General features: G+C 38.5%; 2 protein-coding genes across 2 annotated transcripts; both read left to right on the top strand.

Annotated features, from left to right (window-relative positions):
- Positions 1–2,351: 2,351 nt before the first annotated feature.
- Positions 2,352–10,806, top strand: LOC130729752 (uncharacterized). The gene is made up of 6 exons (XM_057581585.1): positions 2,352–2,664; positions 3,376–5,124; positions 5,246–5,497; positions 6,060–6,140; positions 8,245–8,793; positions 10,575–10,806. Exons 2-6 carry the CDS (start codon positions 3,847–3,849, stop codon positions 10,626–10,628), a joined length of 2,214 nt encoding a protein of 737 aa, XP_057437568.1. The 5' UTR covers positions 2,352–2,664; positions 3,376–3,846; the 3' UTR covers positions 10,629–10,806.
- Positions 10,807–20,227: 9,421 nt separating this feature from the next.
- On the top strand, positions 20,228–22,052 carry LOC130721498 (putative F-box protein At3g29830). Its single transcript, XM_057572301.1, has 3 exons — positions 20,228–21,154; positions 21,275–21,448; positions 21,750–22,052. The coding sequence occupies exons 1-3, from the start codon at positions 20,228–20,230 to the stop codon at positions 22,050–22,052; spliced, it is 1,404 nt and encodes a 467-aa protein (XP_057428284.1).
- Positions 22,053–27,757: the final 5,705 nt, after the last annotated feature.

The raw sequence follows: 27,757 nt of genomic DNA on the forward strand, positions 1-27,757 counted from the left end.
AGTTTTCACAAAAAATAATAGGGTATGAGTGAAGTTTGTCATTCATCCGGTTTCAGTACGTCAGTGATTATTATTCGTCAGTAATTATTAATGATAACTCATCGCTCTATTAGAACTAGAATGTTGACGATTAGATCAAATTTGAGGAAGGTTTAGGTGACTCTGAGTAGAAACCTTTTAAAATTTTATAATAATACCTCTGGTCATCAGAACCTTGTCTCGCTCTTGTTTTTTTTATAAGCAAACCTTGTCTCTGCTACTGCGAATGTTATTGGTCTCGCTCTTGTAACGTTGTCGATGGCATCTACCATGTCGCCTCGTTGGAAACTCATGGCTTTCCAATGTGTGTCACTCTGGCTGATGGCTCCACCTCGGCATCCTTCTAACCTCCAATTAAATCGACTCATTCTATGAATACACTCACAATCCACTATTTCCTCATATGGTACTCTAAAAGAGACTAAGAACGAAATAGACTGGAGATAAACAATGTGATTGATTGAGAACTAGACCGAATGATGAGGAAGAAAAACGAGACTATCGACGATGAGTAAGAAGGGGACCATAAACGATGATATTTACCGTAGTGTCTCAAGTGCTTGAGAAGTTGTGTTGTGAGGATCCTGCATTTCCCTAAACAACTATCATAGCTCCTTGTGGTATATAAAGTGTCCATTTAACGCAAGTTGGTCCTTACCAGAAGCATACCTACGTTAGGATAAGCCTTCTTTAAAATACTTTGGTAGTGCTCTTATATTGTAATCCTAATAAAAAATTATAGAGCATAGTGAAGTTCATTTTCGATTTGTCGTGTGCGGAGTCAGCCCAAAGATTGGGTAAAAATGGTTTAACTAATGGAAATAGTCACTCTTTCGAGAATAAAAAACCTTAATTATGAATTCTTTTCTCTCTCGCTCCACACCTCGTAAGCTAAAATGGAACAATAAAAAAGCCGACACTTTGATTTCTTATATTTTCGCTACCATAAGTTGCACAACAGCAAAAACCCTCAAGTTCGGTGGTTTTGGCCGAATCTCTTTCTCTACAAGCTTAGCAAATTGAAAAATAATTTCTAACACCTCTAACATGTCTTGTCTCAATGGAGATTAGGTGTTAGGTTCAAATATCTTTGACATCGTATGTACCTTTTTAAAATAAGAATAAATGAAACATTAGTACATTAAATAATCAACTCTAATGAAGAGAGCCCAAGGAAATGAAGGGTGAAGAAGAAAGTGTCAATCAATTCCAATGTACTAATGTTTAAAACAAAACCAATGAAGAGAGCCCAAGGAAATGAAGGGTGAAGAAATCTAAAATGCTTAAAATTGGAGAATGACATGACAACTAACAAAGATCATGCACACAGCATTAAGGCATATGGTGACTTTTGTGTAAACATATGTCAATATCAACTATAAATTTTAATACTTATAAATGTATCATTTAACTGAATTTTGATTTACATGGTCAACATATTAATATTGAATTATTTAATGATTTAATTTCCTAAATTCATATTACATAAAGGTTATTAAGTTAATTAACCGTACAACAAGCATGACCGGCAACAATAGTATAATTGAAACTTGTAACAAGAAAAAGCAGGCAGAGGAAAAGTACAACTCAAACTAGGTCAAGCATGAAATAAAAAGAGTCTAATTCAGTTAACAAAGCCGATATCTTGTCCAAAACAATTCACGCATGAAAGCAGTGGTTGCCCACAAGAAAAAAGTTAACAAAAAATTACAAACACGAGATGCCAATTTGGGTTGGACTCCTTTTATTTAACCTTCAAAATTCCAATTTTTTTTACCTTTCCAAACAGTGTCTTATGCTGAATTGCTATGCATATAGACACAATTAGCAAAAGAATTCAATCTCTGAAATACCAGTGGAAAGTCAATATATCTAAACCTTTGAAATATGACCACAGTAAGTAACAAATAAAAATCTTAACAATAATAGACACGCTTAACATGCGTGTAGTTTGGTCGTAATGGTAAGAAATGATTGTTTGAACTTCTAGTTAGATAGTTAGATTAATAAAAGTCACACTTTTAGAAATATTTTTGCCTTCACCACATTAGTGTCGAAATTACGATAACAACACACCAATAAATTAAATTTCAAATTTTATAAACGAAAAACTACCTTTAGGCCAGTCATGGAGCCCAATGGTAATAGGAAAAAAGGTAAACAAAGATTAAACAAGAGACAAAGTGTGCCCTAGTCATGACTCATGACATTTGTGACAGAGAAATCAAATTTAATTACATTAATTTGGTCATTAACATTGATTAATCAGTTTAATTAAAAGTGGCTGTGTGCGGTGGAGATGATGATGAGGCTAAGCTTGAGTTTTGGTATTATAAACATTGTTGTTGTTTGGAACACACACACACACACATGGGTCTTCTTCCTTCAACTTCACACCCTAAATCCAACACCTAACGCACCCTTTTCCCCAATCTTCATCAATTTTCCAGGAACCGAAAAAAATGAAATTGATTGTTTTCTGGAACACCCTTTTGCTTAAATCTTAATATTTTCAAGTTAATTTTGTCATCGGTTGTTGTTTGATCTGAGGGTAGAATTGCTGAAGGTTATTGTTATGGTTTATCTTCTTCTTCTTCCGGATTCTTCTATGACCAGCCTTTGTTGGTGCGTTTTCCCAGTTTTTCTTTTGCTATCATGATCATTTTTTGAATCATTTTTGGACTTTTTGAATTTTTCTTTCCTTTTGTTGATTTTTGCTCATTTGGGGTTTATGGGGTTATCACAAAATTGATTTTTTCCCCCTTTTTGGTTTCTGGGGTTGTTGATTTTTTTGATTCTGCTTAAAGGATAGCTGGAAAAAATTTAAATAAAATTAACTCCATTGCTTGTGGTAGATGACAACTCAAAAGTTTGATGGTGTTTGAGATGATTGTGTGACTTGCAAGTCAGCATTTCCATTTCCTTTTTCTCTTCATGTTGTTTTTGGGCATTGATTTGTTCATACTCTTCATCAACTTGAAAATCTGCTATCAGATGGATGGTGGTTTCAACTTTCATTTCTTTTTTTGTAAATTCTTATCTGAGGTGTTTGCTTGATGTATGTTGTTTTCATGGTTCCTCATTTCCTTTTCCATCCTGTTGCTAATCGATCAGAATAAGGTTCCATCAATCAATCCTCTTCCATGTTCTTTGCATATAAAGTTAGATTTTGTTTTTTAATTTTTATTATAAAATTTTTGTTAATTGGATCCCAAATATAATCAGTGAAGTGGTGAACTTGAGAAAATTTTGAGCAGTTTATATATGTTTTCATGGACTTTGTCCTGTGGCTTTGTGGACTCAGGGAACTGATGTATTTATCAATTGTTGTTTCAGGCATAGGTACTGACTTTGTTGCCCACCATGAATTGTTTGGGCTTCATCTGTTGCCAGTATGGTGGACGAGAGATCTGTTCATGTTGCAGTTCTTGGGTATATATCATCATGTGTTTGACTTTCTCGATAAGCCCGACAAAGGAAATGATGGTCGCAATGTCTCAAACGTTGATGCCTCTGATGGATACATAGTACGGAGTTTTTATAGTTTTAGAATTACATGATCTGGATGATAGCATTCCAATTGTAGTTGTTAAGAGTTAGCATAAAATACTTAAATAGTAAAACTAGTAAAGGTGGAAGCTTGGATTGCAATTGTTAGTTGATGAATGTAGGTCTTAGTGTCTTACCATAATCATCTGGTAGAAGACAAAATTCTGAAATGAATATTTAAGACCTTGCTGAGGGATCACTTTGATAATTTAAACCAAGCTTTTCATCTCTTTAGGAAGACTGAGATCGATATTAGTGATGGGCTTGCCTCAAATACCCTCAAGTGAATCTGCTGAAAAATTTGCACCTGTGAGTGCAGTTTTAAATAGCTCACCACACTTTTCTGATGGAAGTCCTTCTGCTATAAGCAGCATGAGCAGTGGGAATGCTCATGATGGGTCGGTTGCACGTAATCTGGCATCATCATTTGATGATTGTCCAAATAATTCCTCATTAGAACATTCAAATGTTTCTGACAAGGCATTTTATAGAGGAGCCGTCGAAGTCACTTCCAATGTCCACAGTTTGAAGATTGATTCAACAGGAGGTACTCTTTTTGCTTCACACAGTGGACGGAATGTTCATACTCCTGCATCAAGGGTTGTGGGTTTCGAATCAGGCCGAACAAGTTCTTTAAATGATGGGTTGTCTGAAGTTCTAGCTGCAAATCTCAATTCTTCAGCTTTTATTGATATCTCTGCCAATGACACTGAATCTGCCAATTCGTTGGTCAGGAAGCGGCTTTTATCCCCATTGAGCAGTATGCTCTCCCCAGGTCATTTCAAAGGTGATTCTCTTGACCTTGGTTGCAGAAGTACTGACACTGGCTCTCTTGTTAAGAATGATAATATCAGAAATTCCATTGCACAGGATAATAAGAAGGCAAATATTGGAAACAAAGGCAGTTATACAATGCCTTCTTGGTCCTTGACTAATTGCTTTGAGCAAAAAAACCTGCCACACAGTACAGAGTCCATGTTTCCATATGATGGTCCTTTGCATGAAATTAGAGGACTACTATCCCAGGGTAGTTTACCTGCGTCTAGAATTGATCTCATAAGAGAATCAAGTCAGGTCAAATCTCAAAGTGGTGTAATATCCATGTCTCCTAAAAGTGTGAGCACTCCTCTTTCCTTTTCACCTCTTGGTCCTAAATTTTCTGAAAGAATAGAAACTGCTGGACGATGTAGGAGTGTTGCTGAAGAGTTAAAGAATTGCAATATAACTTTAAGGAATATTGAGCAATCACTTGTCAATTCAAACTCTTGCCTAATGTTAAATCATAATAAAGATGATGATTTAGGACTTGCACGGAAATCTTTTGAAGATGCTGAATTCTTTTGCAAAGACTTTTATCCATCTTCTCTGGATGATATTGCTCATGTGAGTTGGCCACTATCTCAAGAATCAGCTCTAATCTCTAACTCCATGAGGTTCACTAGAAGTTTGAGTGGACTTTCAGTAAGGAGGTCTTTGGTTGGTTCATTTGAGGAGTCTCTTTTATCTGGCCGTTTCTTGTCTGGGCACCTTAGTAAGGTTTGTATATATGCTACTCACTGTACTGCCAATGGTCTTATGCATGATTCTAGATTTCTGTAGACTGGAAAGTCCCAGACAACTGACCCGTGTTTTCTTGTTGCTTTTCTCTTATGTGTAGAAAATTGATGGTTTTCTTGCTGTGCTGAGTGTTACTGGGGGAAGTTTTTCTCCTAAATCGCAAAAGCTACCATTTTCTGTTACTAGCGTGGATGGAGAAAGCTATCTATTGTATTATGCATCAATAGATCTTGCAGGAAATTCTTCATATAACAAGTTTAGAGGCCAACTGCTAAAACGAGGGCCCAAAATTGATGATTCTCAAAGTGACAAAAGTCGATTGCGTATACCAATGAAAGGACGGATTCAACTGGTATTGATATAACAGTTTGAAAGTTTAAACTTTAGCTCTTGTGTCTTAGTGCCTTTAGATGTAATCTTAACGTATACAAGTCCATGGTGGATACACCTTTACTTTCTCACATTACAGTCAAGTTCTCTTTGGTGGAGCTTGTTACCATAGGCATTTAGGGAAGTAACACTTGTACTTTAAATAAATTACAAAGCATGTGCCAACAATTGTATGGTTTCTATCATTATATGATTTTGTTGGTGCAAGAATTATTTTGATTTGTGATTCCAAGAGAATGTAGCTTTCATTAAATCATTTGATTAGAATTTGTGCTATGTTTTGATGAGAATGTTTTGGGTGGAAGAGAAGGGAAAGAACTGATCTATTTAGACTAAGCTTCAGTATGTAGTTTTCACTTTACTATCAAAATCAGGAAAATTCTACAAAACATATAAGTAGTGCTACAATTATTATTGATCTCCTCTTCTGTTTACATATTCAATTTTTGAGTTATCACTTTTGAGATATTTGTGCAGATTGGCATCTTTTGTGTGCCTTAATCTCGTATTTGACTTCTCTGCAGGTGCTAAGCAATCCAGAGAAGACTCCCCTCCACACCTTCTTTTGCAACTATGATTTGAGCGACATGCCAGCCGGTACCAAAGTAAGAGTTGTCACTCTGAATGAATTTCCAACTCAGTTGACCTGGACATTTTGATTTCTCATGGCATAATTATCCTGACATGAATAGTTTTAGCTGTGAGTTCCCTTCAAACCAGTTTTGTCTCACATGGGAGGCAGGTCGGGGTGGCAACCCCAAAACCTGCCTCACTTCGATATGGCTAAGCAGGGTAGCTGCCACATGAACGTGGCTAGCCATATTTGAAAGGGAAAAGAAATAGAACCTAGTATTTAGTTTTAATTGTAAACTAATCTTATGACATATTACAAAGTCTTAGCATTATTGAAGTACTCAGGTGAAGTATTGAAACACAGGAAATCACACAACCGAATTTAAAAAGCAACGTACTATTGAGACATAAGAACATAAGATAAAATAATAAGACTTCCTCTCACTCAAAATGAAAGTATAAGAAAATAAGACCGCAAATGGTAAGGGATGTAGCTGCCAGTTCCTTTGGCGGTGGGAGGGTTGAAGCTTCATTTCCTCTTAAAGGGAAATAATTAGTGTCGGTTTGACTTTGAATTACAAAAAGAATATTAAACACATTTGATACAGGAGTTTCCACACGGTCTTTTTCCTAGTATAGATCAGGACTTCACAATTTGTCTAAAGCTATGCTTTTTTATTAATAAATGGCAAATTATTTGCGTTAGTTCCTAATTATTTATTAATGTCAGGACTAGAATTATGCTAAGATCCTTTTATCTATGTCTTTTCGTATAAGCGCTGATACTGGTAGGCCTAGTTTCTCCTTGACACATTATTTTGTGATCATCACCTACTTCCACATAGTAAGCAGGTATCTTAGATACTTGTAGGTCTAGTTTCTCCACTAAATTGATTGAGATCAAATTGTGTGATGCTCTACAATCCATGCTATCCTTTCTACCTTCTACAATACGCAAATGCTCTGCATTGAGTATTGAACATCACTCTCTTCCACCTGAGGACTGCTACTTCCTCACCCCCCTCTTCCATCAACATCATTTGCTATTGGTTATTTTTACATTTGTGGTCTGGCCCATCTCTGCCTCCGAGGATCTTTTTCAGAGAGTCAGTTCTCTGCCACGAATCCATGGTTATAATTGGGTGCTGTCTGTAACCGGTCTTCTTCCCTTTTGTTCTACTAACCCTACTCCAAAGCCCTAACTGACTAAACAACCATCACTCTACTGGTTAGTTAGGCATCACATGTATTACAATAAAAAGCTTTAGTTAGTGGTTTTCATCCCCTAAAACACTCCTTTACTTCCTTTGGTAGACCCTTGTAATTGGTTGTCTTCCTATCAGTTAGTAGTATGTACTGCCACAATCAGAGGTTTGGTTTTGAGTTCATCTTTAGGTTTGATGGCCATGTTCTGTAAATAACAAACAAATGTATGAATTTATTAATTATTTAGTGGCATGAGTATAATTGTTAGTGGGATCTTCTGGAGTTTTGAAAATTTCAATTCTTATTTTTTAAGAGGGGATGTTAAACTTATTTGTGGTTCATAAAATGGCTTCTTTTTTTAAGTAGATATTTATGTCAAGTTCTGTTAAAAATGTTCATGAACTAAATTAATGATATAAGGTCATAGTAGATTCCTTTTGAGATTCAATTCCATTTTTGTCCTCCAAATGTATGCACAAAATCACATGATCCTCTAGTTATCCAGAACACCAAATTGATTATTTAATGATAATTAGTTTGTCCTTCCAATTTGATGGCTTAAAATTAGCACTGAAGGACTGATAGAAGACCATCTTGATGACACAAAAATCTTTGGATGATTGACTGACTTTTTCTTTCAATTATGGCATGTAAAATAGAAATGATTTCATATTTGCTGATTTCAAATCACTGTTTACCCTGTACGTTTTGCCACAATAAAAAATAGACGTCCCCAATAACTTCTGCATTGCCTATGATGGATATCACATTTAACACCTCAGTGTAGTTATCCTAGTGGATTAGACAGGTCAGGAACTAAGTTCATATGACTGTTTCTTTGATGAAATATACGTGTATGCACGTTTCAAATTTATATGTGGATTTATTCAGTTGTTTATCAATATCTAATTTTTTGTCATATTTGGGTAGACATTCTTGCGCCAGAAAGTCACCCTTGGTTCTTCCACTTCCTCTCAGCTAAAACACGAGCCAACAGGTTTGGACAGTGGAATTGACAAGGGGAGCGGTGAAGTGATGCGCACAGATCAGAGAAGCGTCAAGGGTTCTAGCTTGGTGAATTCTGTAAATGAAGAGGACCCTTCCAAGAAATCTCCAAACATGAAAGTGTTGGGAGTCCCTTCTTCAGTAAAGCTTGATCATGGATGCATTACTGATAAACTTGAAAGGAATGATCGCAAGGGGTGCTGGGATAAAACATGTGATGAATCAGGGAAATCATTAAATTCCTGTTCAAAGGTCAAAGAGAATTCTAATATTGTTGGTCCACTTCGTTATGCTCTCCACCTCCGATTTATTTGCCCTTTTCCCAAGAGGACCAATAGATCAGTTCAAAAATGCAGATATAATTCTGTCCCTGAAAAAGCTGGATTGGACATAGAAGGGGAACGTAAATTCTACTTATGTAATGATTTAAGGGTTGTGTTTCCTCAACGTCATACAGATGCTGATGAGGGAAAGGTATGTGCTTATATGTAGTTTTGCCACATTATTGCATATTTGTCTGTGCCATATATAACCATAAAAAACATAATAGCTTCTAACTGCATGTCTGGACAATTGTTAATTCTGCCATTGCTTTTTTGTTTATTATTATATGCAAGTGCATGAAAGTAGTTTGGAGTTTGATATTTTTCCACTTCCACCCCCATTTTTCTTGTGCGGTATTATGGATGCTCACTCCTGAAACTTTGAAATCACATTAAGACAGAAACCCTATGAAGCCCAGATAATCCAAAAGTTGCTAAAGTATTGGTGTCATACTTGCATACTTGTATTTGATACTGATACGTGTATGATGCTCCTAGTTTCCTAGACATGTATCCAAGAAATATCCTCTATATAATTTATACACACACACACACACACACACACACACACACACACACACACACACACATGTATATTAAAAGAAATTATTGTTCGATACATTTGGGGTACACCTTCAATGCTTGGGATGTAGCTCCAAAACTTACCTTACAGCTTTGTTCTTCATTATATTACAAAAGGAGCTGGAGTGCATACTTCTTTAATTATTCCTTGAAAAGAAATAAAATGGATCCTTAAAGGGTAGAGGATTTGGCTGATGTGTAGTTCAACCTTAGCCTTTTGTCTAGGAAAGATAAAAGATACTAATGAAGAGAGACAAGGTGGTGGGATACTGGGATATTAGTACAGGTGCACACAGCATTCGCTGATTGTGGTGGACTTCATGAATTGGCAGAATTATCTCTTGATGAACTAGACTCAGAAGCTATGCTTCTTTGAATTATGGAATGGGAGTTAGTATTAGATAGTAAATAATAGGCAATTGCATAGAGTCAAGACTTATCATAAATAGGACTAATGATACTTTTTATAATCAAACATTGGTGGGGTAAACATTTATGTAATTTGATGACCAATTTAGCTGGGAAAGAATATATTCTGATATGGCCAAGGGAAAGATATGTGTCTCTGCTTTTTCATTCTGATCACAAATACCTTTTGAGTTTTTGTAAATTGTCATCATCGTCTACTGACTACTAATATGGTTACATACTAACGAGATATTTCAATGTCTCTTTCCACACACACACACACACACACACACATATAGAAGGAGGTCGAAAAGAACATTGGGTGATCTTATTAAAATGACCACATTGTCAACAATATCCCACAAAATTTTATTTTTTATTGAGCTCAATGACGTGGTGTGATTCGTATAGCGGACCTCACTTAGTGGGATAAGATTTTTGTTGTTTTTATTGGTGTGAACCTATCTAGGCTATTTTGAATCTTGGATTCTTAAGAATTTTCCATATCTGTGTCATACTTGTGTTGTATGAAGTTTCGAACCAGCGTAGTTGTTAGAGATGTAACTTAATTTCTTTCACTGATCTTTGACAGCCATTCTTGTTTGTTTATGTGAATGGTCATGATTTTTGAAGGATGCATATCTTGAATCCTTGCCCCATGATTGATGGAGAATATTAAATGATCCATGAAATAAAAAATTGTACTAAATTTTTTGTAGCATCAACCTAATTTTGGCCAGATTATTGATTCTTTAAACAATGTTGGATAAAAACTTTTTTTTCTCTATGAAGCTAAACAGAGTGTTACATGTTGGCACTGACTCCTGCTGGTGCAGGCAGGATTAAATAATTGATCTCCTTGTATGTCTGTTGTGTTTATGTGAATGTATCTGTGTGCATTTCTTGGTCCCTGACAAGGTTTTATTGTGGTCGATTTGGCAGTTGAACGTGGAATACCATTTCCCTGAAGATCCAAGATACTTTGACATCAACTGAAAATTATAGTTTACCTCCTTAAAAAGCATGCTGCTTTTGCTGACCTTCTTGTACATAGTCAGAGGTTGGTCTTCAATTGAGTCATGTCTTCTGGAAAAGTGACAAACACTTTTCCTTCTGTAAATACTCCAACAATGTCAATAATTCAATGGGTTAAATATTTTCATTTGCCACTTAATTTATCATGTTAAGATAAGTGGTAGTTGCTATGGCGACCATTTTCCCCTTTTTCTCCAAGGGTATTGATATCCTAGAGGAGTTGTCAAAATTTTATTGGTGGTTACTGACAATTTTAGGAAATTATGAGAAAAATGGACACTGTACAAGTAGCATGCCAGATTTACTGCTTTTCACCATCAATGGTGGTGGGCTAGGATGAGAGGAAAGAGCCTCAAAATTGGAAGTTAACTCCTTGAACTCAAAGCAAAAAAGTGAATGCTAGAACTAGTGACATTGTTGCTTTAGGCGATGAGCAGGTTTCAGTTCAGTAGTCTTCATTATACGAAGGTTTGAATTCATTTTTTTCCAACAAACTTTCAAGGCATGGAGCAATTTTTTTGGGTCAACTAAAACCCTAGGCCTGAATTGGTACAAGGAATAGCATATCAAAAAATCTCACCATCTAATATATTATGATGATGTGAGAATTATAGGGGAATTCTAACTTAATCACAAAAGACTAATCCAAAGTTACAAGAAAACCATACAAAACCACGCGATCTAGGGTTGCCCAAGAAAAAGGTGGAATAAACAAGATAGTGATGAGAGCCCCAAGAAGGGAAACCATCCCCATTGCAATTTCTCCCAGATGTGGAGCTCTTTGGATCTAAGGGATACTAGCTCCTTCGATCTAGGGGATAGTAACGGGTCTAGTGCGAACGGAAAAGGGGAATAAGATGTTGAAGCTCGTTGATGCTCTCATCGTTGGGTAGACATCCTTCATTAGGTAGCCAGCTAGGTCTTCCTGAAGCAGCCTTCTTGTAATTTGGGGGGTTAATTTGGGTGTTTCCAAAGACCCATCATGAGGAAAGGAGACCATGCATATGGGGACTAGCAACAATATGAGCAGCATCTCCCTTTGAGTCTTCAATTGGAAAATCATCTAATTCTCCTTTTGGAAGTGGTCGTTGGATTTCCTTCTGCTCCTCCATGTCGTACTATGGGTCGAGTTCCATAAGGACAACACTGCTCTCGGATGTTTTTTCGACTTTTCCACTTTGGCCTTTTTAGTTGCTTTTCCTTCGACCGTTCTTTTCAAATTGAGGCTGTAGCACATCTAAGAAGATTTCGTGCTTCCCTATATTATTACTACATCAAGCTTCGTAGTGTGAAACTTCAACATGTGTTGCCAAGTTGAGATAAATGTCCCAAAATGATTCAAAGATATCAGTGTCCACAACTAGATATCGTGTCACTTCCACCTTGCTACGCTTCACTCATCCTAGGGTGGTTTCTAGCATCCACATATCATAATGGGGAGATTCGTGCCCCCAAAGAAACTTACCAATTATTGCATTATTGGCATCAAATCAGCACGGTCGTAGACAACAAGCTCAAAACAAGCCGAGAGCATGATATTCAATGAGCTCCCTCGGTAGATAAGTACTCATAATTTGGTTAAGTATTCAACTTCTCATCCGAACTTTGTTTGGTCTGCTGATTTCTCTATTTGCTTTCACTCTTGTATTTGTTCGGATATTTTACCGTTGATTTTCTATTGAAGTATTTCGTTACCGTAAAAAAAAGTCATGATTTTTTATTTTCAATTAAATATAATTTTACATTAATCTTTTTTTTTAACTTTAATTTATTATAAACTCTTTAGAATTCACCTATCTATCCATAAGTGGTTGTCCAAAATATACATGAGAATGATTTCACATTATCCTAGTGGATCAATATAATTATTTCAAAAAAATAAATTGTTTATAGAAAATAAAGAAAAAGCTATAATTAATTTTTACCTACTTATCTTAAATTTTATTAGTTCACTAAATGCAGGATTAAATTATTCTCATTGGTAATTTAGAGAACATCATCCTTTCAAAAACAAATAGAGAACATCATATAGTCATTAATTGCTTATCTAAAAAAATAATATAGTAATTAATTAATTAATGAATGAGGTAATAAGAGGGATCTCTATGTGTCTTATCCGTCTTCTCTCATAAGCTTAGTTGAAGAAAACGTGAAAGCCAGAGTTTAATTTGATGGCAGATATTCATATGACTAGCTACTACAAAAGACTGCAAGACGCCGTTATTTGAAGAGCAAAAAGCATCATGTGACTTCACACACTGATAGAGGGGGCAAATTGGAGGCATGAACATCATAGAACAAACCCATTAGGGAAAAAGCCAGAGTGACGACATGAGCATGAATTAATGTATATATTTCCTTTATGTGACAACATCAAAGATCCCAGTTCATTACTGAGCCACTTTAATTAATTACTGAAAACCTGAACTTAATAATGTGTGCAGCTTAACACAAAAACATCAATCGCTGATTATTTAATCAAATGTCATTGTCATCGATCCCTCTCATCACGTCGACGTGTTGCACCTTTGCAATATTCCTTTCCTATATACTCTGTTGAAAATGGATTTGATCTTCTTACGTGACATGATGATAATATTAAGTGGAACATGTTAACATTAATTATTAAAATAATTCAAAGTCGACAACTATAATATCATTCTCTCAAAACTCATAGATCGAATTCCAAGAAATCATTTTCTGTAAATACCGCTCAAAAATTAAAATTACTGATCAAATACTTACACTTTATTTGGTAGATAATAGAGAGATAGAGAATAGATAGTAGAAAAGAGAAAAGATGAGTAGAGAGAAAATGTCAAAGTAAAGTGGATTTAATAAGTTGTTTAGTGAGTTTCAAAAAAAAAAAGTTGTTTAGTATGGTAGAAATAATAGAGAGATAGAAGAGAAATAATGACGTGTAAATAAAGTTCAATTTTTGCCAATTTTTTATTTATTCAACTAGAAACATTTTCTAACGTCCACCAATAAAGTGATAGAATAGAAAGAAAAAAAACTGAAAGTCATATCCTCTTCGCAAATTTAGGGGATCCCAAAAAGTAATGGAGCCCACCTCTGATTTCTCTCTTCTCTCACCCCAAATACCAAACACACATGTTTCTTTGTGGCGGTTCAAACCGTCGTTAGGCTCATAGCACGATGCTCAAAGCACAACCGGGGTATGACAATCACAATCGTTTTGAAAATTATCAATAACACTATTAATGACTAAAATAAATTAAGAATTCGTTAAAACGCACTAGTCATGGAATCGTGCACTCAAACGGGTCGTGCCATGCACCAAGTATTTTCGTAAACAAAGAGACCCAAATTCGACTTCTTTAATCTTTTCATAATATTTATTTCTTCTTTTTCCATCATATTCATCATTTTTGTTTCTTTTATTTTAATTTCTCCTCTCTCTATTTATTAATTACTCTATTGTTTTTTTAATTCTAGTGAAAATGAGAGTGGATAAGTCACTATTTGAAAAAAAGATGATAGCTAGTACTTTTGATTCTACCACCACCGTTCCAAATCCTGAGAACAACTAGGTAAGGACTATTCCATTGAGTAAGCTCCATTACATGGTGAGCTCCAACTAGTGGCCTTGGACGTGGCCTAGCTACATGTGTAGCAACGTACAACATGCCCTAACCGTATTTGCTGCGTTGTCGCTCAGTGACAGGCTCAGACCGTCAGAAAAGCGAGTGTGTGCGCGCGTTGTCAGAATTCAGAAAGAATCACACAGAGCGCAATGCAATGCAAATATGCAAATTCTCACTCTCTCTCTTACTGCTGCTAACACTAAGCACACCACCTTCTTCATCCTCACTCCTAATAGTACTAATGCTGCTGCTACTAAGTGCTCGCACTACTTGATCTTCTTGTCCTTTTCTCCATCTCACTCACGTCACGTCTCTTGATTCCTTTTACCACATTTCATTTTTCCCACATTACCCTCATTAGCTAGTCTCTTTCTCTTCCCACATTATTCATAAATAACAACAAAAATAGAATTCTCTTATTTAACTTTTCAAGTAACTAGCTAGCTAACAACACACACAATGCTAATGTTAACTAGTGTGTTTGTTTAATTGAACTCAATTGGAACTATATGAGCTACTTAGCTTGATATAAAATAAGTCACACTCTGTTTAAGTTAAATAACGATGGCATGAACTAAGTGATCACCTAACTATGTGTGTGCCTCACATAATTGGCAATCTAGCTCTTAATAGAAATCTCAAGTCTTTCTTCATTATCCACACACAAGAGGAGTATCTTTAGACTACAACTACATTGTCTTGTTAAAATTTTAAGCGGATTCAATATTGTTACTGATGATTTGTTTTGTGTCTACGTGTCAAAGGCAGGGGAATCTATATCAGAATATGCATGTGATGTGCTAGCCCCTAACTGAAAGAAGTAAAAACCAAATTTTGAATCTTTTTTTTCAGCATTAAAAAAAAAGAACCGTTTCATTCAATTTAGAGTATAAAATAAAATAGAAAATATGAAAATACAAAAATGCTGTGCTTATAAATCACAATAGGTATTGCCTAAGAAATTCTAAAACCATTTTGTACTTTTTTGAATCGCTTGATATATAAAAGCTTCTTTCTTTTGGTACATATAAAAGATTCTAAAATCATTTTTAAAAACGTTGAGCACTGAATAACAAGATTTAACTAGCCAGCTGAACATGTTATGATAAAATTTTAATTTCCCACTCAAAATTGCTAAATTTTTTTTCTGCACTTGAGATTTTAGAGGTGAGTCACTCACTTGTTAATTTGTCTTTATGTGCTCCTTGAAGAGAGAATGAAATTATCCGTTAGAGGGTAGGCAAATCGGTCATTAGACAAGGAAACCAATCATGCTTTTCAGATAAAAATCAAAACTTGGAAGAATCGAACCTCTATATAACAACACGTTCAGTGCTGTGGTTGCTACCTACCAACCTACACACACTCTCTCCTCACTCTCACTCTCAGTCATTCTCTGCAAATGGAAGACGCTGCCATCTACGAGTTCCTCAAGCACCACCAGCAGCCGCCACCACCACCACCGTCTTCAGCTCCAAGAGCAGCTGCAAGGAGAGGCGGCGCACTATCCCACCACCAACACAACCACCACCCACCGCCGTCATCAACCACCGGACGTACGTTCCCGTGCACCTTCTGCCACCGCAAGTTCTACACCTCCCAAGCTCTCGGTGGCCACCAGAATGCCCACAAGCTGGAGAGAGCCGCTGCTAAGAGAGGCCTCAACCACCACCACAACCACAACAACATCCCTTTCCACCACCACCACAACAACAACAACATGTCATTCCAACCTCCGCCGCCACCACCACCGCCGCCGTCATTTCCCACCGAGCCCAAGCTCAGGCCCATGACGGCGACCATGCCGGAACTTGACTCCGGCGGCCTTCTGTTCCCCCACCACCAACCGTACTGGCTTCATGAAACGGAGCCGCCGTTTCAGTTTCCGGTGCCGGCGCCGGCCCAAGCCCACTATCATCACCACCACCACCACGTTGCAACCACTCTCCCTCTTCTCCCCTTCCACTCTGGTGGTTCTGCTTCCACTACCACCACTCATCAACATGTTCTCTCTCACAACATTGCTGCTCCTGAAGATCATGCTTCAAACCTTGTCAACAGCAACCTCGACCTCACCCTTCACTTGTGATGAACCTGCTTCATTCTCTCGATTGTTCTTAGTTCTTGGTTAATTTCTAATATTTTTCTTTTTCCTTTTTAATTTATATGGTAATTTTGTTAGGGATTAAGTTAAGGCTCTGAGTTATGTTATGTTAGATTGGGTCTCTCCCTAATTTTGAAATGAAAGGAATTAATGACATGGTTTAATTTAATTAATCTTATGAGATGAGAATTTTAATTTTCGATTATTTTATAATTTCATGAACCATCAATCTCTCTCTGAATCATCATCACGGTACATGTTGTTGCACGTCCATCATCTTTTTTTTGTTTGTGATTGATTTTGAAAGGATGTGCTAAGTTAAGGTTATAATGGATGCACACACGACTCGAGTGTGTGTGTCCTAGTTTAGTCTATCTTTTAGTTCTAGGAATTCCCCTTTTGGCGAAAAGGAGAAATTGGTCACTGAGTTTTCGTCTTTTGTTGATACGCTGAATGAGGAAGAGAAAAAACACTTGACATGTGAAGATGAAACTAGCCCATTGGTTTTCAAATTGAGTAAAAGTGGATTCCTAGTCCAAAAAAAAGTGAGTGTTGAGTTGAGAGTTGAGACCTTTCGACTTTTCTTTATGCAATATTGTTCAGTATTGTTACCATTATTATTAAAGCCTTGTAAGAGGGACCTTGTCAATGTTGTTGTTCATTGTAGCCAACTTACGAAGCTATATATAGCAAGCTAGCTAGATGAGGATGTTTTCATGGGACTGAAATTTATTGATAACAAACTCTCAACTTATTCTAACTTCTTGCTATTATACTTAAATAAAGAATAATATGCTTTCACACCTTCTTTAGGTGGAATGAAATTTTTAAACATCAAATCAAATGAAAATTTTAAACATCACTAAATTATTATTAATAGTATCATTGGTATTTCATAATTAGTAAAATCGACACATGGAACCCAAACGCTCTGCTAGGGTTCATTGCCAACCCAACGACGCCTCATCTAGGCAAGAGGAAGATGATGCAGACGGTGGCGAAACGACAAGCGACGACGATAGAGACAGATCAAGGCGAGGGAAGAAGAAGAGGGGCCACCGTGAAGTTGATTCGTGGAGGAGCGACGTCACTCGGAGGAAGGAGAACAGCATGCGACAGACTCTTTGAGATGAAACGACAAGTGGTGATGATGAAACAACGCATAGGAAGGAGGACGATAGCCCTGTCCGATCAATCTTCATGGTGTTCGTATATGGCATTTCTCATTGTGTCCAATATCAGTAGGTCCGTGGTCTCTTCGCTCAAGTTGGGAGGGTGCTGAATGTCTTTGTCTAAAGGCAGAGAAAGGTAGGAAGGTTGTACCGGTTCGGTTTTGTAAGATTTTCTTCTCAGGCAATTTCTCTTCTCCATGGGGTTTGTTTGGTTAAATGTCCCTCTCGGTGACGTTGGCGAGACTCTCGCGTTACGATTCTGAAGTTTGGGGAGATAATAAGAACACAGATCAAGGATCGATGGAGCTTGAACGGGTTTTTACTGAGAATAGGAAAGCGAAGGCTCGACATACGATTCCCCCTTCTGAGGATAAAGATTTGATGATGGCTAGACTTTCAAGAGAGAACTCTATGCCCCTCTGTTTCCCTCATGTGGTCCTTTTCCCAGAGATCTCTTGCGCTGGTTGCATATCCTTAGTTTCCCTAGAGCATGGTCTTCCCTGTTCTAATTTCCTGTGTGTATCTCATGATCCTGTGTTTGTGGAGAAGCCCGCTGCTCTTTCTTTTGCGGTATCGCCGCCCCGAGATCAAGTCAAAATCCTCAAGCCTTCAGGAAGGCCTAAGAAATCTGACAAAAGGAGGTGGGAAGAAGCTATGCTATGCCAGGCTGTTAGCTTCAAGAGGTGCTGGTGCGGAGGCAACCTCGAGAGAGTTGATGGTGCTACCAGCAGAACTATCAGAACCTTATGGCGTCTTGATCAGAGCACGAAGTGCTTTACTGATGGGAAGCGATTGGGCATGGTGTATGATTGCTCAGACTGCCTTCTCTCAGATTGCATCTAAGATCAAGGCATGTATGTAGGTCTTCTTAGGGTGGGAGTGGGTGTGTTTTAGGTGTTGCTCGGCGTTTGGGGTTTTAGTGGGGCAATGGCGTGTGCTTTGGGGTTTGTCTGGTGGCTTTGAGGGCTACTTTTCATATCTAATGATACTAATCCTTTTTGAGAAGGGTTGTAAATCGTTTTGACTATATTTTCATCAATATATTTTGCTTTCTAATTAAAAAAAGAATTAGTATCATTGGTTGCTTTCAAAAAAACTAATAGTAGTAAAACTAATAGTATCATTGATGCTTTTCCAAGGCAGTGTTGTTACTCATATATATACACAAATAGAGAGAGATAGATATACTATTTATATATTTAAGTAGTTGTAAAAAATAAACAATAAATTAAAAGACAACTACAGCTCATAAAAGACTACGAGCCAGTCCACCAACCTAGCTAAAAAAACCAAGACACCAAACAAACCAAAGAAATCACTAATTCATACTGTTAAATGTATTCTCATTCTGCTTTCAAAAAAAATTATGTTTAATAGTTACTCAAAAATAAATTTATTTTATTGGAAATAAACTAATTGATATAAAATAAATATCATACAAAAAATTATAAATATCAAATGTTTAGTTATTGTCATTCATAAACATTTAAAATTTTAATATCTAATGACAAAATCATTATGTGTATTAAAAATTATTGACTTAATTAATAATTAATATATTCAATTTTTTAGTAATATATATTTTCTAAACATTTTTCTTAAGTTATGTTAATGATTAATATAATTATAGAGTAAATGTAGTATTTCATGTTTGACTAAACTAATAAAACGTATTTCTTAAAACATCAAAAATAAATTTATTTTATTGGAAATAAACTAATTGATATGAAATAAATATCATACAAAAGATTACAAATCTCAAATGTTTAGTTATTGTCATTAATAAACATTTAAAATTTTAATATCTAATGAAAAATCATTATGTGTATTTAAAATTATTGACTTAATTAATAATTAATATATTCAGAGTTTTAGTAATATATATTTTCTAAACATTTTTTTAAGTTATGTTAATGATTAATATAATTATAGAGTAAATGTAGTATTTCATGTTTGACTAAACTAATAAAATATATTTCTTAAAACATAAATTATTCCTAATCCTATCATTAATTATTCGCCAAGAAAAATTTACTAATATATATATATATATATATATTTATTTATTGAACTTTACTAATTTTATCATATTTATATTAGATGCACTATCAAATATTCAACTCCAAAGAGCAAATGATTTATTAAGGATATTCAATTCAACCTATTTAAATTATAAGGATTACTTTAAATAGGTTGAATTGAACCTTCCTTAAAAAAGGTCAAACTTAGATATATAGAATAAATTTCATACAAAGAAACTTATCTAAAAAAATTAAAATTTAATCTGATTTTATATTTCAAATATTTTAAGTTAGTAATAATAATAATAAATAAAATTTATTATGAATTATGAATTTTTCAATTTTATTATATGAATTTTATGATAATAAGGTTTATACAGTTTGTAAACCTTAAAGCACCACCTCCTCATATATAAATAATTAAATATGATAACAAGATTAGAATATTTTTGAAATTATCGTGTTGAGGTATGAATGAGGGAGAATGTCAAAGGAGAATTAAATGTTATTAATGTGATTTGTTGGGGTTTGATGTATAAATGGAGGGTAGCAATAGAGGTTAGACATGCCCACTATTGTATTCTAGGGATAAATCTGATTTTTGTAATTCTTGTTTCATCTCCTATCATTCACTTCGTGAAAAAATACAATAGCCATGGCACCTAGCAGAGACAGATTTAGCCCATTGCCTCACTCTTTACTATCCACCATTGTTTCCTTGATACCATTTAAGGAAGCGGTAAGAACCTCAATCCTCTCTAAAAGTTGGATAGACATTTTTAGGTCTACATCCAACATAGTATTTGATGAAGTTTTTTTTGTGAAAGATGGTCAAAATTATCGAATTAGACAAGCCCAAAGAAAGCGTTTTCTAGAGTTTATGACACTTTGGATTGCTAATCATACAGGAACTGTCATTGACAAGTTCTTCTTAAGATTATCAATTCCTGAAAAGGCTAAGAGGATTGTAAGAAAATGCATTGTTTTTGCTACAAAACACGGGGTGAAGGAGTTGGAGTTGGACTTTTGTGATCCAACATTGGATTGTTATTTTACTACTAATATTAATGGTGTGGCCTTGTTTGAATTGCCAACACATGTTTATGACCACACTTGTCTTGAATCTTTGAAGTTGTTTTCATGTAGCTTTGTTGCGGCTGAGTTTCTTAACTTTAATGCCTTCAAAGAAATTTCTTTGGGTTGGATGGAAGTGAAGCTCACTGCTATTAAGACATTGCTGTCAAATTGCGAGGCGCTTGAGTGTTTAAGTCTCAAGAGGTGTTGGAATTCAGATGACTTTGATTTAGGGGAGGAGAACCTAAGGTTGAGAAAATTGGTCGTGGACCGATGCATGTTTAGAACCAATAGTCTTTATTTTATAGTCAATGCTCCAAACTTAAGACATTTCTACTATTGCGGGATGAATAATGACTCATTGGTTATGGATGTATGTTCTCTTGTGATGGAAGAAGAAGTTCTTGAGTTCTGCGTTGAGTTTGAAGGACATGCTCTTTTTCTCTACAAACTGGTAGAAGATATCTCTGGTGTTAGTGTTTTGACTGTGTGCAGTTACTTCCTTCAGGTATGTTATATTTCTTTTTTGGAATTTAACTATTTTTCTGTTTGGCTCTACTAAAATATGTAATATGATATATATATATATATATTAATTGCTTAACATTTTGCGTTGATTTATGCAAAGGTTATTCCCACTGGGGGGTGTTTTCTTCGAATGCCGCGTAGCTTGAACGTGAGGAGTTTGATAATAGAGACCTCTTTGGATCAAAATGAGTTTTTAGGAATCACGTTCTTACTTAATAGGTGTCTCGAATTAGAGCATCTCACTATCAAATTGGTTCATCCAAAGAAATACTTGGTGAGTATTCCATACATATACTTTATTTTCCTATGTGTATGACAAGAAGTAATCGGAAAAAAATGAAAAATGGGTTGATGAAAAAATGTAACACATTAAGTAAAATAAAAATTTCTTACTAGATAAATTTTTTTAACACATTAAGTAATATAAAAATGGTAAACATGGAAAATATAATATTTGAATACTATTATATTAAAAAATCTCATGCGCAACGACTGTCCCCTTTTATACGTGTTTAACAGGTTCTGTCACTGTGTGCACGCTTTAGTATCTAAGTTTTTGTTGTTTATGTTTGTAGGACTATGAGTTACCAGTCAACTTTGACCTTGAGAGGTTTTGGACTAGTCATGCAAAGGCTTATAGTTGTATGGTATATACTCTTAGCGAGGTGGAGATCAAGGGCTTTACAGGTTCAATGAATGAGATTTGTGTGCTTACCTATTTCATCACTACAGGGAGAGTCTTAAGAAATATGATTATCAACATATTGAAGGATGATGTTGCAGATCAAGATGAGAGGTTGGATTCTTACTACTATGACATGACAAAAATATTAATGATTCAAAGGGCCTCAAGAAATCTAGAGATTTCAATTTGTTAAGGAACAATATCTGTAGAAATCAATGAAGGTATATACACCCTAAATAAGAAGAAAGATGTATAACAAGATCAGAGAAATGTAGAAATAAAAATAAGCTGATAATGATTGAAGATCTTTTGAGTATTTAAATCATAATGATTGATTTGCTAATGAATCTTTGAGAGTATTGTGCTTTTTAAAAATTAAGTTTCTTTTAGTTTTCTTTATTTGTCTAATTTCATGGCGCTTAATTGATTTCTTAAACTTATGACCTAATGTGTATTTGTATGGATCAATATTCTTAAAACTGGACCGGTCAGTAAACTAGTTAAAACACACACACATGTTATAGATACTGGACTGGGCGAGCCCCTAGAGGGGCAACGCCCAGCATGTATCCCGCCCTGAGGCGGGGCCCTGGCCTTCAGATGGGCCTTGATCTCGGAGGCCCAATTGGCCCAATAGGTAGTACCCAAGCTCTATAAATAGGAGATAGTTATCAATTGTAAGGGACTTTTGGCTCATTTGATGAAATAACACTCGAAATTCAGCACTCTCTCTCATTCTGATTCTCTCTTAGCATAATCCCTCTACCTCTAGGTACTATACCTCTCTTCAATGTTCACTCCCAGAACATTTGGCGCCGTCTGTGGGGACCGTAAACTTTCTACTCCCATTCACGTGGATTGATTGTGCATGAAGTTACCTCTGATTGTGATTAGGCAATTCTCTGGTTTTCTGATTTTGATTCTGTGACTAGTGATTGGTTTTCCGATCGAGTTTGCATCGTTTCTGGTTTGGATGGAGACTCGACGCAGGAGGCAACATCATTCACGGCGGCCTCATCGTGTGGTCCTGGATTCTCCGGTACAAACGACAGGAGTACAATCGCCTTCTCCTTCTCCATCACCTCCTGTACCACCACCTCCTCCATCGCCTTCACAGGTGGGATCTCTGGAGCGCTCACCAGAGAATTCACCTGCTCCGGAACAACAACCGGCGGTGACACAGGAGCAATGGCGCCATTTGATGCGCAGCATTGGCAACATCCAGCAGCGGAATGAGCGTCTACAGGCTCAGTTAGATTTCTACCGTCGCGAGCAGCGAGATGATGGAAGCAGAGAAGCAGATTCCGTGGCTGAGTTCCGTCCGTTCTCGGAAGATGTCGAGAGTGTGGCGATTCCGGATAACACGAAAACGTTAGTTCTGGATTCTTACAGCGGAGATTCCGATCCGAAGGATCATCTTCTGTATTTTAATACGAAGATGGTGATAATTGCGGCGTCAGATGCGGTGAAGTGCAGGATGTTTCCATCGACGTTCAAATCGACGGCGATGGCGTGGTTCACAACTTTGCCGTGCGGATCGATTTCAAATTTCAGAGACTTCTCATCCAAGTTTCTAGTGCAATTCTCGGTGAATAAGAATCAGCCGGTGACGATCAACGACCTATATAATATTCGCCAGCAAGAAGAAGAATCACTGAAAGAGTACATGGCAAGGTACAGTGCAGCGTCGGTCAAGGTTGAGGACGAGGAGCCTCGAGCTTGTGCTTTAGCATTTAAAAACGGTTTGCTACCGGGAGGGTTGAACAGCAAATTGACACGTAAGCCGGCGCGTTCGATGGAGGAGATGCGTGCTCGCGCCAGCACTTATATTCTTGATGAGGAGGACGACGCTTTCAAAAGAAAGCGCGCGAAGTTGGAAAAGGGCGACACGTCGCCCAAGCAGCGATAAAAGGAGGAGTTTCAGATCGGTGGCAAGGCGGAGGGGAAAGAACAAGGTGCGTTCACGAGAGAATGACAGATCGAGATTCAGCGTGAAGGCGCATCCAGCGATGACAGATCGGAGCAACACGGTTCAGACCGACAATGAAGAACGTCAACAGAGGTGAAGCTTCAGATCGAGGAAGCATGTAGGCAAGGGAGAGCAGATCGGTAATGACGGAGAAAAGAACAAAGGCGAGGAATCTGTCCAGAGCACAATACATGAGGAGCAGAGCCAATCCCGAGACGTTGGAATTCTGGCGGGCACGTTTTTGCTTTGGCGAGCACGTGTTGGCTTTGGCGAGCACGTTTTGAAGGTAGGCGGCGAGCTAGTGTTGTTGGCGATGGAGTTCGACGGCGAGAGAATGTCGTTGGCATTGGAATCAAGCACGTTTTACTCCGGCGGCGGAATTCTGGTGGGCACGTTTTGTTTTGGCCATGGAAGTTTGGTGAGTAAAGCGTTGCTATGGTTAAGATCGCTGGCCAACAAATTTTCCAATTCCTTCAAACTTTTCCTCCATCTTTCATTTGATTCCCTTCTCAGTTGTTGTATTTCCTAATTTTCTTATTTTGAAGTTGGTATTAGAAGTTATATTGTCTTCACTGGTTTTGATTCAGACAGAGAGGAGCAAATCGGATCAAAGAGAAAGAGTGGGTGAATTGAGGCACACCATTAAAGTTTTGTGAAACTTGGAAGACTCTTCCATAAGCGGTTTGTTATTGGGTAGGACAAGCTCCTGATGGCGCGATTTAGTTACAAAGTGAAACAAGTTTCACGATGAACTAAATTAGCCCCGGAAAAGCCCACGTAACAACCGGATTCATTGGCGATGTGTGGGGTACAAATTGCCCATTCTACTGAGCACCGCTTTGGTAATCCAACTGGCCATTGGAACCCAAAGCACTTTGAGTCCCGAAAAGGGACGATCACACCAAGGGTGGCGACCTACCGCTAGGGTGGTGACCTCATGCCAAAGGGTGGCGACCAAACGCTATGGGTGGCGACCTGTAAGACTCAGTTTTTAGACACACAAAAGTCGCCAAAAGGGTGGCGACCTCACGCTAAGGGTGGCGACCTACCGCAAGAGGGTCGCGACCTACCGCAAGAGGATGGCGACCTACCGCTAAAGGGTCGCGACCTACCGCCAAAAATGAGGGTAGCGACCTACCGCAAAATGGTGGCGACCTACCGCAAGAGGGTCGCGACCTACCGCAAGAGGGTCGCGACCTACCGCCAAAAATGAGGGTAGCGACCTACCGCAAAATGGTGGCGGCCTTACGCTGAGAGTGGCGAGCAAGTCAAACTAATTTCTTATAAGGCTAAAGCAAGATGGTGATGACGATGCGGCGGCGACTAAAAAATGTACGGCGGAAGCATTCCAACATGATTTACAAAATATCCAACGGCTATATAAAAAGCTATGGCGAAGGGTTGCTTAAACATAGACGAATGGCGGAAAAGTACACTACAAGGTGACAGTAAAAGCTAAAGTAATGTTAAAATTACATTATTCATTGTTTTCTTTCTCCTGTTCTTCTTCTTCCTCTTCTTCTTCAGTCGCTGTCCAGAGGTGTTGGTCAATCAGGGGAGGATCGTCGGGACCAACCAGTCCTTCGGCGGTTATTTCTTTCATTACTCCCATGGCGCTAAAGTCAAAGTTCGGGTACAAATGTTGGGCCTGATCTTTGGCGAGGTAGAAACCGCGCTCGCGGTTGTCAAGGGCGATGTCAGCGGCTTGTTCCCTCGCCTCAGTGGCTTTGGCCTTCACCGTCGCCAGCTCGTCCTCTAGTCTCTTGATCTTTGCCAGTTGGGAAGCAATCTCAGCATCTTTCGTGGCGAGGGCCTCGGCATGAGTTTCGGTCGCTTTCTTGATCTCCTCGGACGTAGCCTGCATCACCGCCTCCATGTCAGACTTCGCCAAGGCCAAGGACTCCGCAGACTTTTTCTCTTGCTCCGCCAACGCCTTCTTCATTAACTCCAGCTCAGCGCGCAGTATGGCAAGCTCTGACTCCTTAGCAATCAGCGCCTCGCCTCGGGCGATCAAGTCCTTCTCAGCTTGCTCTTTTTCCTTTTTGCAAGCTTGAAGGCTTGCATCAAGCTCATCTGCTTCTTCCTTCATCAGCGCCAGCTGATCCTCCAGCTCGCCGATTTTAATCCCCGCCGTGCCAATCATCTTGTCGGCATAGACTTTGTCTTTTCCTGCCTGCGTCGCCAGTTTGTCGAAACGCTTTTCCCAAGCAGCAGCGGCTTCTTGATGCTTAGCACTTTCGGCCTTCAACGTTGGCGGCATTGAACTTCTCAAACGTGTGAGCAAAGATGCACCCAGCGCGTAGGAGGCAAGCAAGAGTCTCCTCCTTGGTGTCATTCAGGCCCCGACTCAAAACTTCTTTTTCTATGACGTCACGGTTGAGACCAGCAAGTAAGAATTCTGAGGGTTCAATGGCGTTGGGGAGCATATTATAATAGCTTGAAGAACCAACCTCGGGAGCAGGGGCTTGTTCAATTTGAGCCGCTTCAGAGGTAGTGGCAGCGCCAGGACAGGATTTTTCCCCTTGATGAGGCGGGGAAGGCATGGAGCCCGCATCATGTGTTGAGGACGGGCTAGGAGGCGCATCTTGGCGAGGGGGAGACTTTGGGGTTTCATTTTCTTTTTCCTTCTCTCCAATAGGAGTGTCGGAAGACGCAGCAGCTTTTGTGGCGTTAACGCCGGCGGAGGCGGCTGTGGCGCCAACAGAGGACTCAGCGGCAACAGCAGCGGTCGCACCGGCGGAGGCAGGAGTAGAAGCTGGTACGGCGGTTGGCTCGGTAGCTGCGGCGACGGAGGCTTCAGCGACATTTCTGCCTTTAGGCGTAGCAGCAGTGGTGGGCTGAGCGCCAGGGTTGGATGTGTCGGCGCCGGAGGAGGCTTTGGCCAATCTTCTCCTTTTGGGAGCTTTGGTGCTCTCGGCTTGGTTCTCAGCACCGCCCCGTTTTTTCGCGTCGCCCTCAGTGTTGAATTTTGGGGAAAAGCGAGCCATTCTCCTCTCGCGGGCCTTCAGGAGCTCGGCGTTCGTGAAATTCATATCTTCTGTAACAATAAAAAAAAAACGATCAGTGGTAACATAGGAGTCGAGAAAGGAAATGTCAATAATAGAAGTGAGCTATGGGCAACCTAAGTATTTGGGAGTTCTTGAGAGGTCAGCGCCCTCAAGGACTGTTGTGCAGTCAAGGATGGGAAGTGGGGCAAGGAGATTAAGAAAGGCTTTATCGTTGGCGGACAAGGAATCCTCTGAAGGATCGGTGATCCCGTTGGGCTTCTCTGTCCAGTAAAGAGGAAAGAGGGCGGTCCCGTCTCTGAGGGTGAATGCCTCTGGGTAGGCGGGATGAACCGCCACACGGAAGTACTTTCGTGCGAAGGAGGACTTCGCGTTACTTTTGTGGGGATGCAAACACTTCCGGCCGGCTCGGGCCTTCAAGGAAATCCATCCTTTGTTTTTGATGGACTTGGGGTCGACGTCGTAAAGGTAGAAGAAACTGGTGGGGGATGGGGCGATGCCGACAGCGGCGCTTAGGATTTCAAAACATCGAATGAAGGCCCAGGCGTTAGGGTGGAGTTGACAGGGAGCCGCGTTGATGTCGCGGAGGACGGTTTGGACAAAGGGCGAGAAAGGAAGCCTGATTCCAAGCTCGCTAAACATGTATTCGTACGCAAAGAAAAAATGGGATCTCTTTACGTCGCCGTCTGGCTTGTGAAGCCAGGGGCGATCCCCGGGACTGCAAACCCAGATCCTGAGTTTGGCGTTAAACTCATCGTCATTGGACAAGCCACCTAGAGAGTTCACGAATTGCACAATGGGATCGCTATCTTGGAAGATGGAAGGTTGATCTATAGCCTCGTGTTTGGGGGCTACTTGGACTGGAAGGGGCAGAGTGGCGTAGGTTTTTAGTCGGTGAGCTGGGATCTCCGGAACCTCTAAACG

Source organism: Lotus japonicus, chromosome 1 (assembly GCF_012489685.1).
Source record: "Lotus japonicus ecotype B-129 chromosome 1, LjGifu_v1.2".
Lineage (NCBI taxonomy): Eukaryota > Viridiplantae > Streptophyta > Magnoliopsida > Fabales > Fabaceae > Lotus > Lotus japonicus.

What these genes read in the sequence shown, in the direction of transcription:
- LOC130721498 (XM_057572301.1), top strand. Translation starts at nt 20,228, where the DNA reads ATGGCACCTAGCAGAGACAGATTTAGCCCATTGCCTCACTCTTTACTA. An exon ending in TGTGCAGTTACTTCCTTCAG is followed by an intron (nt 21,155 to 21,274) that starts GTATGTTATATT and finishes ATTTATGCAAAG; the next exon opens with GTTATTCCCACTGGGGGGTG. An exon ending in TTCATCCAAAGAAATACTTG is followed by an intron (nt 21,449 to 21,749) that starts GTGAGTATTCCA and finishes TTATGTTTGTAG; the next exon opens with GACTATGAGTTACCAGTCAA.
- LOC130729752 (XM_057581585.1), top strand. Translation starts at nt 3,847, where the DNA reads ATGGGCTTGCCTCAAATACCCTCAAGTGAATCTGCTGAAAAATTTGCA. An exon ending in TGAAAGGACGGATTCAACTG is followed by an intron (nt 5,498 to 6,059) that starts GTATTGATATAA and finishes ACTTCTCTGCAG; the next exon opens with GTGCTAAGCAATCCAGAGAA. An exon ending in CAGATGCTGATGAGGGAAAG is followed by an intron (nt 8,794 to 10,574) that starts GTATGTGCTTAT and finishes TCGATTTGGCAG; the next exon opens with TTGAACGTGGAATACCATTT.